At 31.9% G+C, this 21,312-nt stretch overlaps 3 protein-coding genes across 4 annotated transcripts; 2 read left to right on the top strand and 1 right to left on the bottom strand.

Annotated features, from left to right (window-relative positions):
• The first annotated feature begins 1,439 nt into the window (after nucleotides 1–1,439).
• Nucleotides 1,440–7,197, top strand: Rab40 (RAS oncogene family member Rab40). The gene is made up of 5 exons (XM_068775597.1): nucleotides 1,440–1,920; nucleotides 2,795–2,932; nucleotides 3,036–3,229; nucleotides 4,280–4,502; nucleotides 5,006–7,197. The coding sequence occupies exons 1-5, from the start codon at nucleotides 1,818–1,820 to the stop codon at nucleotides 5,215–5,217; spliced, it is 870 nt and encodes a 289-aa protein (XP_068631698.1). The 5' UTR covers nucleotides 1,440–1,817; the 3' UTR covers nucleotides 5,218–7,197.
• Nucleotides 7,198–9,587: 2,390 nt separating this feature from the next.
• Nucleotides 9,588–11,471, top strand: LOC137932472 (uncharacterized). Its single transcript, XM_068776094.1, has 4 exons — nucleotides 9,588–9,704; nucleotides 9,780–9,990; nucleotides 10,144–10,359; nucleotides 11,177–11,471. Exons 1-4 carry the CDS (start codon nucleotides 9,588–9,590, stop codon nucleotides 11,398–11,400), a joined length of 768 nt encoding a protein of 255 aa, XP_068632195.1. The 3' UTR covers nucleotides 11,401–11,471.
• Nucleotides 11,472–14,265: 2,794 nt separating this feature from the next.
• On the bottom strand, nucleotides 14,266–21,027 carry Mrm2 (Mitochondrial rRNA methyltransferase 2). 2 transcript variants are annotated; one of them, XM_068776013.1, is made up of 4 exons: nucleotides 20,664–21,027; nucleotides 20,349–20,550; nucleotides 19,535–19,971; nucleotides 14,266–14,308 (listed from the first exon to the last, which is right to left on the bottom strand). In XM_068776013.1, the coding sequence occupies exons 1-3, from the start codon at nucleotides 20,816–20,818 to the stop codon at nucleotides 19,579–19,581; spliced, it is 750 nt and encodes a 249-aa protein (XP_068632114.1). In that variant the 5' UTR covers nucleotides 20,819–21,027; the 3' UTR covers nucleotides 14,266–14,308; nucleotides 19,535–19,578. The 2 variants fall into 2 exon arrangements, with proteins under 2 accessions (XP_068632114.1, XP_068632113.1); XM_068776012.1 differs by lacking the exon at nucleotides 14,266–14,308 and having other exon boundaries at nucleotides 19,473–19,971.
• Between the last annotated feature and the right edge of the window lie 285 nt (nucleotides 21,028–21,312).

The raw sequence follows: 21,312 nt of genomic DNA, 5'->3' as shown, positions 1-21,312 counted from the left end.
ACATACTTTTTTACACTAAGCTTTTTACAAACATGTCGAATTTACTATGTTGATATTCTGTTACATTATCTTGGCGATAAATTAATCAAGAGTTCATTTATTTCTCCTAATAAGAACTTTGTAAAAGCTGCATATCTTAGGGTAACAAACATATACAGAGTTCCATTAGGTGTAAACCATTACTACTTACACAGTGGTTTATAAGAAAGCAGAATGATACTACAAGTAATAATGTTTAGTTAAAAAATTATACGCCGTTTCGGGAGCGCTATATTTTGCTTCTAACACAAACTTTTATTTAGCTTTATTTTGTGTAAGTAGGAACAAAGGCGTTTGAATTACGCGCTTCTCCAAAGCCGATGAGATTCTATTCAATGCCAAGCATATGTGGTACAATAGTATTGCAAGGAGTGATAATTATCATATTATTTTTTTTTTACTAACAACTTACAATTATTCGCTATTTCCTAATCTAAGTACCGAGGCAATGCTTCTAATAAAGCGTCGATTAATATTAACACTAATTTGTTTCAAACACCGGATACTCACATAAGCATTTTAATTAGATTTGCGTTGGTCTGTAATTGACCGTATACGACGATGGTTATATAAAGTGTGTTTTTAATAGATAAGGGTAACAAAATACCTATAGATATAGACTAAAGCAGAGGTACCCAGAATTTTTCTCATTAACCATTCGAAATACAGCTGGTTCTAGTTGACACCCCACAGCTACATTTTTACCATATCACCATAACTGGACAAAAACGTGACGGTCTACAAGTCTCAACTACTTGTACTGATACATGGATTAAGCAAGTTATTACAAATTACACTTTCCGCCAAGTTTAAAATATTATATGTATTGAAAGAAGAAAAATTATTGTAGACCCGGCTAACGTATTGTGAACCCCCATTTTTGTCACATCAACCTGGGTCCACATGGAAAAGTTTGAGAACTAACTATCTGCTTTAATTATGAGTGGTTTTATTTCATAAAATTCGATGCTCCGTACTTAAGAAAGTGCGTCTGATTGTAAAAGCTTCCATGCTCTATTACCAAGGATAACAAACAAGTTATTTAAAGTATCAATAGTGAAACATAAATACACATATTAAAAACTTCATAACATTATTAAGATTATATGTAAGTTTCACATAAGATCTCATGATGTTTTTTTAATTTTAACTCTACCAAAAATATTGCTAATTTTTTTAACTTTTTTGGATATTTGTCCCATTTTCTTGTATTTACAATCAAATGAATCTGTTTGGACTAAAAATAATGAAATAGTTTTATTTAATTATATATCGGCGGATGTAACAAAAAAATTGATGAAAAATTGATTGATGATCAAAAATAGTAATTATCTGTGAATGAAATGCAAGTATTTTATACATTATCTGTTTTGTATCAAAAATTTCGTCGTTCACTAGATATTATTTTCGTGCAAATTCAGTTGTTTTTGTCGCCAAACGTAAAAGAATTTTATTGTTATAGTCCGTTAAAACGTGCGTATAAAGTCAATTAACAATTTCCTGTGTAATTAGAACAAAGTAATTGTACAGTGCATAACAAACAATAAGTGTCGACCTTGTATAAAGTAGTGTATGAATATTTTGTGTACAGTCTAAACCAGAGAACTTTAAACTGTTTAGTAATCATTTTGGAAGAAGTATTACAATTTGATCGTAGTTTCTTGATATGAAGAACAATTTGTCAATGGAAAGCGCCGTACATTAACTTTGGACGGTATTATGTATACGATTGCGTGTGGTAAAAACAACCAGGAGATAAGGAGAGATTATTTTGAACTATGTTTACCACGACGGGGATGGTAGCAGCACCACAGCAGGCGACTAATCAGGTCGCACAAAATGGCAGCACCACATTACCCCGATCCCATCATCAAAGAACTGGTAATAATTCATTTTGCTAAAATATATGTTACTGTGTCGAATGTACAGACTAATACATTAAGAGAACTGAAAAGTGTGATAAACTTTTTAAACTTTTTTTTTTATGTATATATATAATATACAATTTAGTTATTATTATGCTATGGAAATTAACTACCATAATCAATTATTGATTTATAGCCTCCTTTAAATAATAAACTTAGATAATCCATGTATTTTCTTAATAAATTAGATAGGCACTTTTATACTAAATCTCATTAAAACCCAAAATTCTTGAATTTGTATAGTAAAATATCCCTCATTTATTGCACATAAAAGATCTTTCAACCATTTATATATATTTTAAACATACAGTTTCTACATATTCTTAAAATAAACAATAGTACACTTGTAACACACAGTAGTACATTGGTACCATTTATGTTTTAAATATATATAATATTAAACATTAACTGTAATCAAGATAAATACCAAAATTTTATTTCATATCCAATTCTTTTTTTAAATTGAACTCTGAATAAAATATGTAATTATAATTTGAAAAAAAAAAAGATTTTATACTTTTGTTAATTATAAATTTTAGATAAAACCCATATTGTATGTATATCTGTACTCTAAATACACACATATATCTATGCTGTAAATAATGATGGTACATATGTCTATACTCTTGCATGCCAGACAATATTATTAAAAAAATTTCTTTTTGTTAGTGTTACATTATAGCTTGATTAATAAACTTTCATCACTTATTTTTCTACCATCTTTTCATTTCTTTCTATAACATGTACATTTCATGTATAGTTTAAGATTTAATTATTTCATTGATTTATTTTAAATATCACTTGTTTCAAAATTGAAAAAATATTTACAGGAAGACCCCCTGCAGCTCCTAAATCATATGACTACCTCTTAAAGGTGCTTCTTGTTGGTGACTCTGATGTAGGCAAACAAGAAATTCTGCAAGACTTAGAAGATGGCTCTGCAGATTCTCCATTCTGCAGTGGAAGTGGTAATACTTATTGAAAATTAAATAAATAAAAAATGTCTTGTTAAGCCAAGACTAGTCTTAGAAGCACTCTGCAATAATACAAACAGGTCTATTTTTTTTTCAGCATATAAAACTACAACAATCTTACTTGATGGTAAAAGAGTCAAACTCCAACTATGGGACACATCAGGTCAAGGTCGCTTTTGTACAATTATTCGTTCATACTCTCGCGGTGCTCAAGGGATCCTCTTGGTTTATGACATAACAAACAAATGGTCCTTTGACAGCATAGACAGGTGGCTTGAAGAAGTGGAAAAGGTAAAACAATTCTTTTGATGATTTGAAATATAGAATTTACACTAACACTTTTACTTGTGATGGAAAAGAAGACAAATACTGTTACATATTCAAAGTTAGCAATAATAATGATAACATTTTAATAATATTAGCCTTTTTTCTGAACTTTATGACTTTCTCTAATAAATTTTGGTCATTTTCAAATTTCTCTAGTTTCGGTATGCCATTGAGCAAGGGGTTCCTCTAACGTCTTTTATTACTTCTGGTTAGCTGCTACTCTGTGCCACATGGAGGCAATGTCATTCTTAAATCGTCCTCCCATTTTGCAGGTTTTTGACCCTAACTTCTATGCCTGTTCCTTCGGTAACTGACAGACACCTTTTTGCGCCAATTTCTTTTTTCGTTTTAAAGCCTATGATCCATCAACTCCTATATTTGTTGATAGATTTGTATCTAGATGTCATCTGTCTATTTCTGACTTTGTTATTAAGTTTTATCATTTTTATATTTCATTCCATGGCTTCCTAATATTTTGCCAGTTGCACTCAATCAACATTTAATGTAATATGTTGATTCATTATGTTATTATTTTTAGCACATTATTAACAATTCCTTTTTTTACCCCAATGTTTTTAGTTGAACGATGTGGATTTCCGTATGTCATAGTTATTCACAGAATTTACTAGTTTTTGTTTTTAGTCTGATCTTTATATATCAAACTTATGGTTTCTGTACGTTGTCAAATGTATAAACAATTTTCTGTTTAATATTTTCTCCTATTCCATATGAAATAATACATCTCATTCTGAGTAAGTAAATTATCTAATTGCAAATGAACTGTTGCATTTTAATTGATATTTGTATATTGCATAGTTTTGGATAAAATAGTACCTGCTAGCCTAGGGGTCTTAGTAGCTTCATCAAAATTGAGTTCACAGAACTGAAGGGTGTTCGTATAGCTACATGTTGTAGAATATATTTCTTTTCTTTCATTACTCTTTCTGTGCAATATTTAAACATAACATTATGAAATTCAATGAAATTTAAAAACATTTCATTTTCTTATTTAAGCATGCACCTGGAGTACCAAAAGTGCTTGTGGGTAATAGATTACATCTAGCATTTAAACGTCAAGTGCAGGAACGTGATGCTGAATTGTATGCAGCTAAGAATCATATGGCTTTTTTTGAAGTGAGTCCATTGTGCGATTTTAACATACGAGAGAGCTTCTGTGAACTTTCACGCATGGCCCTGCACAGGAATGGTATGGAAAGACTGTGGCGAAGTAATAAAGGTAATTACTATTAAAACCATCTACTATTCAATAAATAATACCTTTAATATATTCAATAAATAATAAATAACGTTTTTGTACTTCAATTTAAAAAAATGCATAAATTCAGACTTGAATCTACAAGCAATCCTGAAGTTTCTATCAAAAAATAGATACTATATTTATAGAACATGATTCCTGTATAGCATTTGGTAACAAGATAAATCACATAATAGTCAATTACAAGAACTTAAATATGTTTTATATTTACAATGGATAATTGATACTTACTCCATATAAATTGCATCAAAATCTATTTTTTATTCAACAACACCTTTTTCACTTATAAATGAATACTCTAATTATCAACTGGCAAAATAAATGACATCATCACATTGTTATTAAAAATTAATGAATGTTTATATTTCATTCTTAAAATATTAATTATGTAGAACCATGTTTAAATTTCAATTTTAAAGTCTTATCGACATGCAATGCGTCAATAATAAATAATTCATTCACAGTGCTCAGCCTTCAAGAATTGTGTTGTCGCGCTATTGTGGCACGGACGTCCGTGTATGGACTTGAACGACTGCCATTACCAACAACACTAAAGTCTCATCTAAAATCCTATGCCATCTCAGCGGCCCCAAGCAGAAATCGGGCACGACCTCCAAAACACCACCATAACACGAGACTCACTTGCACTGGTAGAAATTCTTGTACAATTACATGAAACATTGCTTCTATTTTAAAAAAATGTCTATGGACTTCAAACCTCGTTAATGTTCACTAACAAAAAATATTTTAACTCTGGCCACAATCTTTTAGTACTTACTGCAACAATTCTCTGTTTAAATTTATGAAGATGAAAGTATTTTGTAAGGCAATTTATAATCACCATATAAAATAGTATGTTTAATAAATAATAAAAAGTGTACTTTCTAATGTGTATAGTAATAGTAATTAAAAAAAAAACTTTTCGATTAATTCTTACAACGAAAATTGCTAAATTTTTATATGCATTTAAATTAATCTTGAGAAATATCTGTAGGGTTATCATTTTTAAGCAAAAGGAATTTAAAATTTTCATATAGTTCAAAATAAAAAAAAATGCTACAATCAAAAGGTAATATAAAATAATTTTACCTTTATAAGTAGATATGCTGTTTTCTATATGTATTTATTTTTAAGAACAGGATTTATTTTACAGTGGTATTGGCGTAAAATAGTTTAAATAAATCTGAACTAATATAATTAAATTTTTGGATCTTTTTGTACAACCTTTAAAACCTACTTTGTACAGCTATTTGCAAAATTTCATAGGTTTTAAAACATATCCTTGAAAAGGCTTAACAGAAATTACCGGTCAATGTATTTCTTTTATTAATACATAATTGTGACATTTAATGAAATTTTTGGACAGAAGTTAATGTTGATGAATTAATAATTGTACACTTGATATCACCTCTAACCTGTAGTTTTTTTCCATTTATCATGTAGAAACATCTTACAAGATGAATGCATAAAACATTTATAGTTCAATGTTTTAATATCCTTACAAATTACAGGCTGTAACTGACAATGGATTTGTGATTAGTATTATAAGCTATTTAGGCTAAGGTATTGTTACTTAAGGGATACACTGTGAGTATAAGTGTTATTTAATTATAACGATATGTGAAAACAATGTAGTCTCCTGATTGTCCATTTATTCAAAATTAACTTATATAAACTTGTACTATTGTAATTATCAGTATGTGCCTAGAATTAGATTAACTATTATCTGGTGATTTACAAGGATTCACTTGCTGCGGTATTTAACATTTAGTATTTTAGTAATTTTCTTTTCTCGACTCATTTTTATTTGACTTTATCGCCCCAATATTTTGAACAAGCACCTCTGATTTGTACATGTATAAAATGTGATATATGTTTTAATGTAATGTTTAATAATTTTGGATATAGCACATTGGCTTAGTTTTGTATACATATTTTTTTTTTTAATTTTATTGCTTAGATTTCAAAATTTACACGAGTCATTATGTAATGATAAACTAAAACTTCACTGTGTGTAAAAATATACAACCTTTATTGTCCATTAACTTAAGAATAAAATACAAGTCATATTGAAATTATGTAATATTCGTATGGTATTCTAGTTGCATTTATATGACACGTTAAAAAAATATTTGACTCCATAATATATATCTAAATTCTTATATCGAATGCGGATATATTTGCTATTTTGGTAGAAATTATTTACATTTTCATATTTTTTAGAAATTAATATCGTGTATGGTATACATAGTTATTCTCATTCATTAAGTTACGTTGGGGTAAGATCGTAGTGGTTCTGTGTATATTGATGTATTCACTATTAAAAAACTTTAGATTTGTTCGACAATCATTCACCATCAAAGTTTTTAGGTCTATGTGTTACCATACAAGATGTTATCTGTGCTCGTATTCGATCTATACCTCAGTATTATTATTCATTAATACAAGAAATAATAATAACTAGTCAATATAACCGTCTGGACTTACCACAACGCACCTTATATGTCTTTTATATTATGGTTGTGTATGTTTTATGTGACAATATATTATTGATTTTGTTCACAATTTTTTTTGTAACTTTTAGAATTTAAATTTAAAGATGTATTCTAACCTTTTATTCATTTAATGTGATTAAAGTATGAAAATAATTATTCAAAGGACTATAGGTCTACTAATAGGTCAGTTCCGTAGACTCTGGTTTCTTAAACTTATATATGACTCTCAATTAAAATTTAACTATAATGTGACACTAACGGCGAAATTTCGAGTTTGAATGTGTAAATACGTTTTCATAAACCTTACTGCATCTAACAAGTTTGGTTAAATCCGTCCCTAGAACTTATTGTAAATTATTCGAAGCAACTGGACTAAATTTGTTTTTGTCTACAAAAATGTTAAGTTTGTAACATAAAGGAAAAATGGGGTTTCATTAAATAATACATTTATTTCAACATCGCGTTTTGCAACACTGTTGTAGGGTTGTTACTTTTGAGTTATTTGAATCTTTAAAAATAATATAATAAATGGCATTTTTGAAATTGAAATTAATCATGATATATTTTATTACGTAAGCATATTTCTTATAATCAGCGCTCGAAAACGACATAAAAAACTTGTTTTTATTATCGTGCCGTAATGTGACTACAGTGCTTCGAATCATCTGACTTCTGACCACCAATTGATTGCCTTTGGTTAGTTAATTACTATAGACTTAACGATCAGTTTTAACCTCTTCCAGCAATTAAAAACATTCATTTCCTATTTTAATTTATTGAATCAATGTATAGTTCTTATCAAGTACCCATACTGCTGTTTGAATAACTTTATGTAACTTAGTATTCTATTTATCCATCATTAAGTTTAATTAATTGCATAAATTTCTAAATTAACTAATAACCCGTAAGCAAAATTTTTTGTACATATTATTTTAATTTGTGATAGATTTTAGTTCAATATAATATATCCAAATATACTAACGCCAACTAAAAGTTTGGTTCATAAAGTCATAATGTTATCACTACTATTGTAAGTTGTGAATTAAAACTTATTTATAATAACTTTACTTTTATTATTATCTGATACCGTTTCAACTACAAAACCAAGGGGTTTAACCCTTTGGTTTTGTAGTTGCCACTTGAACTTTCATATTTTATCGGTCGCTTGCTAAACGAGTCCCGATCGACGTTTAATTAATCGTCTTATTAGCAAAGGACGGACTACGAGTAACGGCTGAAATGCATCAGGACTTTAACTTTTTTTTGGCTCAAGCTATGGGGACCCCTTGTACTCATATCTATTGTGGGACAGGGATTTTGTTTTTAAATCATAATTTTATCATGTAATATTTACAATTTTTAATTTTAGCTCAACTCTTTCTTTTTATCACGTTTTCTGCAATCGTTCTGCACATTTTAAGGAACGTTGGTCTTGCTTCCACGTCGTTGATTAGCTAGGCTATCGAGTCCTCGCTAACCTTAATGCCTAACCGTCATTCGGAGTCGACCCGGAGTCCTTCGAATGCGGGATAGTAGGCTAACTGGTGGACCACGGTCTGGTCCACGCCCGGTTCACAGAAGCAGGAAGGGCCATCTTTGAGTTTGAACCGGTGAAGGTACTCAGAGAATGCCCCATTCCCCGTGAAGAGGACCCGTGGACCAAGACCGCGTCCACCTCGATATTGCGGAGCACGCGATAAGCTGAGACAGTGTCCGGAAAGAATTTCCGCATTGTCGATGCCGTCGTCCTTACATATACCTCATATTCCATTCGTCAAGCGTTCCCAGCCTAAGCTGTCTATTTGCACTCCAGGGCCGCGTCCATGGCCAGTTGATCTGCCATGACTATAACTTATGCACTGCTGATGGCACCTATAATTAGGAATGTGTGCAGAGCCAAAGTAATTAATCGATACCCTTTTTAGGAATTGAGCGATCATTTGCAATTTCCGATAAATCTTTCGTAGATGTTTCTAAAAGCCTTTAGGAGACCAATGTGCCGATAAGATGATTCAAAAACCAAACCACTTCCACGCTCTTCCACTGTTTGGGAAAGAATCCCTTGATAATGGCTACATTGAGGATAAAACCTGGATTATGCCAGTGATCAGATCTCTAAAGCCCGGAAATTTAACGAACTGTCTCTCTTCGAACCCGTATAAAGCAATGACACTCGTTTACAAGGAGGCAAATTTAGACGCTTCGGAGCTAACTCCATCTATATAATTTCATACGAAATGATTACCAACAATTGTTGACTACATTAATAAATATACTTTGTAAGTAACGTAATACATGTCGTCATTGTACATTACCGATTTACTCAAAGTTTATATTTCTTTTTTAAATGAACTCCCACAGTTTATAAAAATCGTTCGTTTTTAGAAAAAAAAAACATGAAATACATGCGCTCCACGCACTAATTGACAAAAAAATCAATGGGTTGAAACATGCGCGCCGCTGCTGCGAACGCTAACTTCGTACGTACGCAGAGCAGTAGTTAGTATTTGCAATTGTCACTACGTATGACTGAGTGATATAAATAAGACAAATGTTCGTTAGCAATAACAAATGTAGACAGTTTCGCAAAATGATGATTCGATTAAAAAATTTTTTGTACGTCTTGGACTTACGTCAAGGAACAATACTTATAGCCGTCCACCAAATTGTGAGTACAAACGACGCAATACGAATTTTAACGTAAGAAAAATAGAAACGAAAAATTGCTATTGTATATTTTCAGGCGATATCGTCTTTTTTTCTAATCATACTATTAGTCGCCGTTTCTCATGTTGGCGGAATGCTTGCTATGCTCCATAATGACATGGAAGATGACGCTGAAAGACGAGGATTTTACGAAGTAGCCTATGGTGGCCAAATGACTTTTCATGAAGGGGATGTTGTTAGCACCAATAACCAGCGGAGATTTGCTAAAGCGCATCATCATGCCAACGGTAAGCTAATGTGTAATGAATAATGGTAAATAATAGCAATGCAGTATATATTGTAATGCGAATTATAAAAAAATAACATCAAATATTTTGTTACATCATTTTTAAATGAGTATATTTATACATTAAATTTTATTAATTTTCATTTGTCTACAGTTACAGTTATTTTCCTTCATACCAGTACTTTACTCACATCAATCTATTTGATGTGTTGTATCTCATTGCTTCACGGTGCTGTGAAATATAAGCGTGAATATATTTTACCGTGGATTATAGCTGCGTGCATTGCCGTCATACTTTCAATTATTGCCCTCGTCATTGGTGATGGATATCCATGTGTCGTCAGTACCTTCGGGGGTCATAACTTGTACCGTAAGTACCTTTCAACACTAAAAAATAATCGACTAACGAAAAGAAAATTATTATCATACGTGTTCAAAAGGTTTATTCTATTTAATACTTTTTAATGCAAACATAACATCTTGAAAAAAACCACAATGAAATAAAAAGTACAATGGGCGGTCTTATCTTAAGGTGTATTAGTTAATACAAAATTTGAACCAATGTAATGCAATCGTAAATTTTACCACAAATATATTTTATTCATGTAATAACTTAACACTAATCAGTATAACTTATTAGGTCTGTAAACATTTTATAATGTAATTAAAATATTATCTATAATTAAGCTCTGAGTAAACTTAAGAAATTTTAACACGATTTTGAAATAACGCGGTTCACCAACATGAATAAATACATCACTATTGACGAATCTTTTGTTCTATCACGAATGCCTGAAAAGAAGTTTTAATTATAATTTTAACATTACTAATAAAAACTTAAGTATACAGCAATAAAATACAATTGCAATGAAAGCATCTTTATTTCAGCCCTTATTAAACGTGAACGCTTGTTATCTAATAACGTTGAATAGTAATATAATTGATTTTTTTTTTCGTTGTTTCAATTTATATTTTTATGTTTTGTTATAGATGCATGGTATATATACATTTATTTTTTACACAATTTTTGAAGGCTTTCCTAAGTAACGAATCTACCGTGTAAAATAAGAGTTGGCTATAAATATATTATTGGCTAATTTTTATAGTCTGTATTTATTGTTATTTGTTTTATTATTATACTTATACGAAATATTATGAAGTGAAATAATATTTTTTCATTTTCTTAGGTTTTGGAAGCGCATTTGTTATGCTAACGTACATCTACTCAATCTACACAGTCACCAGCTTCGCGTTAGAGACAGGAGGTGGTAGTTGCGCACGCAACACGGTCACGTCCAATGATGAGCGTGGAGAAAGACTCTTGCTTCTGGACCACGCGGCACACTCAAGCTTGTTGTCAACGGCGCAGCTCAACAAGCTGTCACATGGCACTAAAACGCAGTTCGTTTAAAACCCCACTTACTCAATTAATACAGTCCAAGAGCCTAAACAAAATGTTTATCTAAATACAGGTAGAAGCGATGGGCGACTATGAATTTTGATTCATAGACGTATAGAATTTTAGTGTAGGGAGTTTCTCTTTTCTAATTGTCATAAACTGATCAGTGAAGTAAACTGCATGGCTGATCCATATGAAATGCATGTATTAATAAAATAACATGTGTTCTCTTAGTCGTGAAGTTAGTGAGAATGGCACGATGTGGCGACCTTTGTAAACGCGATGCATCGTTCGTTCGGTTCGAAACCTTTCCGGCCTCGTCCGAATCGAGGTCGGCGCGTATAACCCAGGGGCCGCTAACCGTCCTATGTAGAAAGGTTGCTAGAGTTTCTTCCGCCACAACTTTTCACAGCGCTAACGCTTTCGGAACAGTTAGTTATCTTAGCCAGGCAAGTCGATGTTCAGCCTCCTCGGGCATCTCCGAGTTGGAATGCTGAACGGGTATTATCAACGAATGACAGTTTAAACCGAGGTCTCTTCATGGGCATGGAGTCTTCCCAAGCGATCTAAAAACTTGGCGTCTCTCAATCTGGTGAAATTATAGTATGTAACTCGTAGGTCGGCTCTGCCTCCGAGCTTCGCTGCTTTATAATACGTTTTAAGCACCCACGAAATAAACAATTGCTAGTTAGGGTAGCAGTGTAAGTCAGGTAAAAAAACCGTTGTGGCGGCGTCTTGTAATCAAATCGTATAACAAACAGTTAGTCAGTTTTACTCTCCTCATTCAAAGCGTTCCATCGATCAAGGGCCGATGGTCAAATTTGCTTATTAGAATATATTTGCTCAGTAACCAGACCGTTTTAACAATTTCATCGCGTACCAGACATTTTGTACCCGTTTCCCGTCAAAGTTAAACTTCATTGTCGGCCAACGCTTCTATGTAAAGAACTTTCTGTTTTTATAAAATAACGTAGGAAGCTCGTGGGCTGTTGTGCTATGGTTTAATATATATTACTGATCAATTTAACGTCTACATCGTGTTAGAATGTATATTCTTTCATTATTTTATCACAAAATTTTTATGATTACCGACAAATAATACAATTAGCGATATGCAACGAAGTACATACCAAAGGAAATTAGATACAGGAATTCAATCTTGACGATTTTACAATCACACACGACTGGGTTTTGAGATGGAAAGTATAAATCATAATCTGTCATTTTTGTTAAATTACACAGTATCCATAATTAATCTTAGTAATTAATATTGATGGCAACACAATTAAAAATAAAAAACAGTTAAGGCTTCTTTGGATTCAGATGGATAAGACTTGTATCGTTAAGCGTACGACCGAATTTGTTTTTGTTGGCCACATACTAGCACCATATCTCAAAAACAATACGTTGAAAGTCTAAACTCTATTTTAACTTCGTATAGGAAAATGAATAATACCAAATTTCTAAAAAATTTAAAAACTACAATTATTACTATTTTTTTTACTTAATTTGCTGTCTTTTCAAAAGTTTTAATTTTTTAATAATCTCGCTTTTGGCAATCTCTATTTTTTTAAACCTAAACGAAAGCTGTCTTAGAAACACTCGACCTTGATCAATAAAGTCGTTAATTATTTCATGTACGTTTAAACGATAACAATGGATTTTAAATTCGTCATTTTTATAAGTTGTTAAACAGTTTTACTATTTCATCGACTCTAAAAAGGCAATTACTGAATAATATGAAAATTATTTAATTCTTTCAATACTAACACCACGATACTAGCCATCAATTGTGTCTGTTGTTACTGTAATTTTGCCTAATTGAATACACACATCTGAATTTAACTTTACTTAACTCAAAACTTAAACTGTCCATTTTATGAATCGTATTTAACAGCTTTAGTTTACTAAAATCAAAATATTTGTGAAAAATGACACTATATTCTGCCACCAAAATGACAGAAATTTCAGACGCATGTCATAAAATTTTTTGTGTAAAACAAATATTAAGTATCTAATTATTTTTTGGGATGTACCATATGTATGAATACATGTTACTTTTTAAATGAATAGGATAATAATGCCTTACTGAAAATAATATTTATATATATTTTGAACAAAATGGGCAATGCACTGTAGTCACCTACATTTTAATAATTAGACATAAAACATAGATATCTGTAAGTATCAAACGTGGTTGTGCCATGCACAAACAAACCGTTAAGCTATTTAAAATTATATTGTAGACATGTGATAATTAGCAAAGAGCCAGACGTCATTTAAACAAGTTGGCTAAAAGCGAAGCTTTCTTATATTATTGTCTATACATAAAAATAAATTTTAAACAATTTCAAAAAGGTTATACAAAACTGTTTACGTCCATATTTATGTACATTAGCGCTGAGATTTGTCAATATTTTACAACAATTAATAATAATTTTTATGAAATTAATAAAATGATATTTATTTATACCAATTAAAAGCTAATCATATGGCATATTCGTTATTAAAATTGAAAGTAGGCTAGATGTAGGTAGCTTCCTGTACTTAGGAAGAAACACACCATTGAACAACATTGAAACACTTATTAGCTGTTTCCTCATCTGAACGAATATCATAATTCGAAATTCCTCATATTAGATACTACTGAATATTAGCCAAGCTGCTACTTTCCGCAATATCGGCAAATTTAGAATATCAGATGAAGAATGTAACAAGAAATTATAGAAATTTTTATTTTGTATTAATTTTAAAAACGCCGCATAGAATACACAAAAATTAAATAAAGATATTTATTTCATGGTTCTTTTTTTCATCGCCCTGCTTTCTGCAAGTTGCACAAAGCCTAATAACAGCTAGCAGCGAAAACTTCATTCACATCACCTTAATTATGTTCCCTTGTTGTATTACTACTACGTCTCTGAAAGAGAGAAAGGCAAGGTTTGTTATAGGTTCAATTTGCAAGTGTGAACAAGCGTTGTGGATGGCGGCATCGCTTTGTAACATTGTACTAATATGATATGGAATATGCAAGTTTTTACAAGTAAAAGTCCCCGAGCTTCTTAAAATATTATCTGCCAACATTGATAGCTTTTTACTATTCAATCAAGTCAACAAACATATTTACTTCTTCACTATTGTAAGCAGACAATTTTTCGTAAACCCTAGCTTATGAATTGTGAACCACCATTTTTGTCACGCCAACATTGACCTTTCTATTCGAGTCTCCCGTGGACCCCTGGGTGTCCTGAACCTTGACCACTTTGGGAACCTTTAGTATTTACAGTAATATATGTCAATTACTGTTCAGTTCGGTAATATAAGAACAAATAAAACAGCGGTTACGTCAACAATTTATTAGTTCCTCGCTAAGAGGTAGCCGAAGTTTGTTGGCGCTTATGCACAAAATATATAATAATATTATATATATACATAACAATGAAAAAGTTGCATATAATTATAATACTTTTCTTATATATCAAGTAAAAACGAAACATTTCTAGACTTACAATTTATTTTCTTAGTAATTAAATATATCTCACAATTCTATCAGTAAATTTGAGTTACTGAAGAAAATATAGATGCATTTAAGAAATCAAACACAATATTGTCATTGGCCTACACGAGCTACATTTGTATGGAAGACTTGAGCACTTTACAAATAGAATGTCTCTTCAACTCATAGACGCCCACTGCAAAACTCTAACCCAAAGATATCTTTGGAGGGACATACTTTTTCGCCACGCTTGGTAGGCGGATTGGCGATCGCAAAGGACGCTGCCGATCATCCTTTGAAAACTTGTTTATGAACACTAACAATCCTATATAATTAGCGCACAAAGTGTGAATTATTGAAGATTATATCCCGGGAGACGTGAGTTTGCCAGGCATCGCAGGTTACTATAGTTTTAGTTGCGGGAACAGAAGAGAAGAGCGCTAAATACTTTGCAACAGACAATAACATCTCTATGATGAATACAGTCTTCAAACACTACCCTAGAATACTGTATACCTGGATCTTCCTCAACTGTGAACGTAACAAGATCAACTACATACTAATTTGGAAGAAATGGAGGAGCTCGGTAATCAACGCACGCCATACTATATCCGAACGCCGGTTGCTCATTGCAAAGTGAGTATGCGATCATGCAGACCCGCACCCAGGAAAACCTTCCGACGCGTTGAGGTTCTTGATAATGATTTTATATCTCTTCACTGCTCAATTAGGAATAGAGCTGGTTGCAAAACTGTAATAGTAAAAAAACAATCGACTGCCTCTGGGAATCTAGCCTGCAAATTATAAAAGAAGCCGGGTACGACGATCCTTAACCAACATGGGTGCCGTCCGATAGGTGGGACTTGGTCGAGAAACGTAGCGACTTCAGAGTTATAATATCTCCTTGGCTGTTCAATATCTACACGGAGTACATCACGCGGATAGTTGTTAAAGATTTTGTTGAGGGAATATCCATGAGATCCAGAAAGATAACGAACCTGAGATACGCCGATACTATCCTCCTAGCGACAAACAAAGATGACATTGAAACTCTCCTTCGGCGACTGGAGACCTCAGTGTTGGAGTTTTGACTTTCAATCAATCATGACAAGACCAAAATCGAAACGGACGGAAAAACTACGCATACTGCGAGGATGAGAATCGGAGACTGCGCCATGATAAGATCCTCAGTTGAAAAAGTCACGCTCGCGGCGTTGCGAATTCCATGAAGCAGTGCGCCGCCAGCTTTGGCGAAGGAACGTTGTTGACCTAGTGGCCTCGCGTGCAAGTGTATCGTTTGTACCTGCAAACCCGCAGTTTCATGTTTTCTTTTGACTCATACATTACGATTTTATTATAGACTCCGAAGCAGGCCCTTCTCTGATGAAGACGACCAGCCTTTGTCATACTTTTGCCAGCCTCTACTCGTGGACATTACTTTAGGTCCGCAGGCGCAGCAGGTGATTACGCCGACGCCGTCTCCAGCCATTCAACCTCCGCCTGTTGGGTCTACATCATCATGGAGTGGAATAAACGCTTTTCAAGGACAAGGTCCCGCTGGTGAACGACGCATAGATTATTTTAATTTTTTTCGGTAATGATTTCTTATAAAAACTATTTGTAACGATACAAATGTGCAAGCTGAAATTTTTTTATCGGAAAAGACGACCGAGAGGTCAAGGATTACGACTTGGAAAAAGTTAGAGGTGGAAGGGCTGCGAGTTTTCTTAGGATTACTCTTTCAATTAGGAACAATCTCTATTGCTCGCATCCAAGATTATTGGAAAAAAGATCACCTTTTTTCCATACCTATCCTTGCCGAGCAAATGGGATGTAATAGATTTCTTCTGATTATGCAATGTCTACATTTCACTCAAGAAACGGAGAGCGAAGATCGACTATATAAAATACGCAGTATAATTATGTCAATAATAAGAGGAGTGTTATTATTCTACAAAACAATCATCGGTAGATGAAAGCATGATGAAAAGTGGTAATGCAACTTATGGCAGGAAAATTGAGGCTGTCCATGCGCTATATATTGACAACTATTATAATAGTTGTGAGCTAGTGCAATATCAACTTTTGTCTTTCTACCCGTGCGAAAAAAAAAGACAATTCGCTGGTACCTAAAAGTGGCAATTCATACGTTTTAGCTGCTACTTATAAATTCGTTCAGAATTTATAACAAATATTCAGGACAACCGAATAAGCGATTGTATGATTTTCGCCTGGCAGTGTTGAATGAATTATTGCCCAAGAAGAATGTGTCTATGCCGCGCGAAGCTTTTCAAGATGCTTCGAATCAAATCAGTAAAATTAGTATTCTTACTTGTTACTGCTAAAGCGAAAGCAGCGCTGTTAATGCTACAAAAATAAGAAAAGGTCAGACAGTGTTTGGCAATGTCTCCGCTGTCAAGATCGGCCAGGACTACATAAAGTATTTCGATGCATTTCATGCATGATTTATTCAAAAGTGTATTGTATATTGTACTTTTTATTTTCCCGGTCATTCATGTTTTTCTTTCTTAAAATTTTTGTTCTGAATAAAGATGGTGTTAATTTTATTCCCTACTGTTGATTTTGAATACTTATTTTGTAATAAATAATCATTAAATTTCTAGATAACTTCGTCTCGCCACAAGTTGAAAAAGGCACCCAGATTGAAAATTTCATCCCAGACACCTTTCCAGCCCTAAGGCGTGATACACACAAACAAATAATTTTAAAGTAAATTTTCACCAAAATTATATTTTGTCAAAAAACAGATAAAACGACAAAAAAACTTGAACGGCTCCAAACCAGCAGAGCCCCTCATCGGTCGGCAGTCAAACTGTTAAAAGTGCCACTAAATACTCAGTCAATGAATGCTCTTACTCCGTCAAACACCGAGCCTTTTGCAGATGCATAGCAAGAGTAGCGGATACCAGTGCCGACAGGGGCATTACAACGACCATTCTGACAAGAGTATATGACGGAGAAGAAAGAAGTATCCCGGGAATCAAACCCGCGATCTACGAATGCAATTCTCAGTCTTCTACCAATAAGAGACCACTGCTTGCCGAAAAAAAAACTAAAAGAAATATCCAATTTATAAAGCAATAGTGACAATAATTATTTTTTAATTGTAATCACGGAACTTAAACGACGGATAAACGTATATTTTTTGATAAAAATAACTAAATCTATTGTAAACATTTTATATGCTAAAAAACGTATTACTATAACCAATAGTCAATAATTATTACGCCTGTTTTTTCCAACAGGAATAGTTATTGTTAATAAAAATAAGAGGAATTTCTCTTAATTTCCTTAACATTTATTTTCATCACAATTTTTTAATTTGTAAATGTTTTAACTCCGACAAACATGATTGGGGAAAAAACAACCAGTCAATCAAATATATGCTTATAATATCATTATATGTTATTAATATGCTTACTTATGAGCTATGGCTAAAGGGCTTTTCTTGATATCTTTTCTCCATAATGTTAAGGGTTACTGAGTCTGGAAAAAAACTTGAAGAAACAACAAAAAATATTTAAGACAACAAGTTACTATACATAACAATAAATAACAAATATAATTAATCCAAAACTATCCTTAAACCATTAAACGGTAACAAACTGAAAAAAAGAAACTTGAAGAATATTACAGAACAATATCACAACAAGCACTAAAACTTTGGTAAAATAATTCATATTTATAGAAATAATAAATTTTCATTGCCATTATTATCATATTATCTGATATTAATCAAAAAATAATTATTCCTACTATTAACAAATGTCTTTTAAGATAGATTTAAGATTATATTATTTGGGTATCTTAATGTCTTTTGACATTAACGTTAAATAATAAATTCACAGAGCTATTGGAAAATGTTTGTGTGCTTTTTCTTCCTACCCTATCTATTAACAATTATTAAATACACTTAGATATTTGCTTATTAACTAATCTATTGTGGACTGGCCACAAAGGACACAAAACAGACAACCGCTGGGGCTCTAAGGTTTTGAAGTAAAGACCGGACTCTAGCAAGAGCAGCATAGGAAGGTTAGCATGGGTGGACCAACAACATTGTTAAGGTTGTTGGAAGACACGAGATATGAGCCGCTTCGTCTATTGATTTATTAATACAGTCAAATTATGTTTAGATATTTGTAAATTTTATACACATTAGAGATAAAACAATGTCTTTCAAGCACCTTATGGAATCTAAAATATAAATTTTATTTTCATGTTATTTTGAAATGCGCAAAAAAATTATCAAAACATATAGATATTTCTCTGTATTAAAAAAGAATATAGACATCTGTATACTTCACCACAAGTTATTTGTTTGATCAAGTTTTAGTTGATAATTAAGGATTTTTATAATGCAATATAAATAACAAATATGGTATTGCGGGAATACTTCAACTACTAAGTCATTTTAATAACATATATATATATATGTTTGTATATTATATACATACACTAATAATCATTTATATATGCATATATTATTTTATATACATTTAACATATATTAATATATATACATATAAATAATATACTTAGATAAAATTTGAATGTTTATTTCCCAAACTATATCTCAACCAATTGATAATTATAGTTTATTTAAGTTTGTCTTTTTATTTTTGCTTACCACTTATTACTACATATTCTCTTTTATAAACTTTAAGTACCTATTCAGCCCCAGCGACCATTTTGCAAAGGTCTCTGAATTCCTTTGAAACCCCTTGCAAGTATAAACTTTTCTGATGAATCGGATCTGCTTGCTTTGGGTTTCAATATTTTTATATTTTTATAAAATCTTTCCAGATCCATTTCTAATATAGGTACTTCTTTCCCATCCCAAACTTTAAACAATAAATTGCCATCAACTTTTGTGACTAGGGCAGCAAATCTTATTGCCATATAACAAAGTCCTATAATTCTGTCTTTGTCTAGTTCCCGAATGCCTGTGGCACTTGGTGCCATGTCTGATAGCACTACATCTACTTTTTGGCCATTGAGAATAGCTACAACTTTGTCATGTGCTGCAATTGTAGAAAAATCCATATTGCTCATTATTGTTGCACCCTGCAATACAATACATTCAAATTAAAATATCTTTATTCAACCAGGCATTTACACAAACTTTTAAATCATCAATTATTTTAAAATTATGAGTATTAAGTGAACACTGACTTGGAATGCTGATCTGACGAGAACAGCTTGCCAGAAACTAAATGGTTGGTCTTTTCAAATGAAATTTAATAAAGATGGATTCATTATAATATCAAGCACATTTCAATCAACTAAAAATATAGAAAGATTTATTTAATAATATTAGACATAAAAGTTAAAAAAAAGTAAGATATCTCAAGGAACTTTTTCATACATACACACAGTCCCATGAAGGATGATATTCATTTAGACGAATGTATTGGTAATAGATTTTTTTCATAGATACTTACTTCAATAGGAAAAATTTGAAGTTTATCAATCGATAACACTTTTCCCTTGGGTTTGCTTTTATCTGCTCCATCAGCATTTGTTTTCTGTACAGCTACTTGTGTCCATGAGCCTGGTGATGCACCAAGATCAATAACTGTCAATCCTGGAGTCAGTATATTTGTTTTTTCATTCATTTCTAAAAGCTTGAAAGCACTACGACATCTGAAACATACCAAATTAACTTAAATAACATCCTGGTTGTCCCAACTATCAATAATGAATTAATTCAATAAATAATATACATATAAAAAACAACAACAATTAAAAATTCACACCTGTAATTATATATTTTTGCTTTTTCAACATAAGGATCAGCTTTTTGACGAGTTAGCCACTGCTGGGAGCTTTTAAAACGTTTAAGACAGTTTACCAAAAAGCACATTTTGTCAATCTTCAAATAATTAAACGTTAGTGAAGGTGTAGATATCATGATAGAAATAGAAATATGTATAAATATAGTTTTATCTATATAAGTGCTTTAGGAAAACACTACTATGATAAAACACAAATATCAACTCGGTCGAGTTATCTAAATATTAACTATTTTTAAAATTTAATACAAGAATTAATTACAAGTAAACTATCGAGCATTTTGAAATATAAATTTAGGAAAAGGTAAATTTCATCACATTGTTACTAAACAAAGGATATTTGAAAATAGTAGTGAAAAGTCAAAAATTGAAGAATGTTATAAACTGTCATAATGACATTTTAACTTTGACTTATAATTAATGACAACAATAAACAAAGCTCTGTATCTTGTCGATTTTTATTATTGCTCAATTTCTTTTTTTTCTTTCAACGTTTTAATCCTCCATTAAAAATTGTACTTAAAAATAGTTTGTTACTTTATGGCTACAGGCGATCTGTAGTACACACACCATAAAGACCACATTAGCCAGGCTATGACAACAATTAGCCTCG

This window comes from Battus philenor, unplaced genomic scaffold (assembly GCF_028537555.1).
Source record: "Battus philenor isolate CCGP_79_NKW_IND1 unplaced genomic scaffold, ilBatPhil1.0.hap1 SCAF_9, whole genome shotgun sequence".
In the NCBI taxonomy this organism is placed as follows: Eukaryota; Metazoa; Arthropoda; class Insecta; order Lepidoptera; family Papilionidae; genus Battus; species Battus philenor.
Note: the sequence above shows the minus strand (reverse complement) of the source record. Positions and strands in the feature narration are given on the sequence as shown.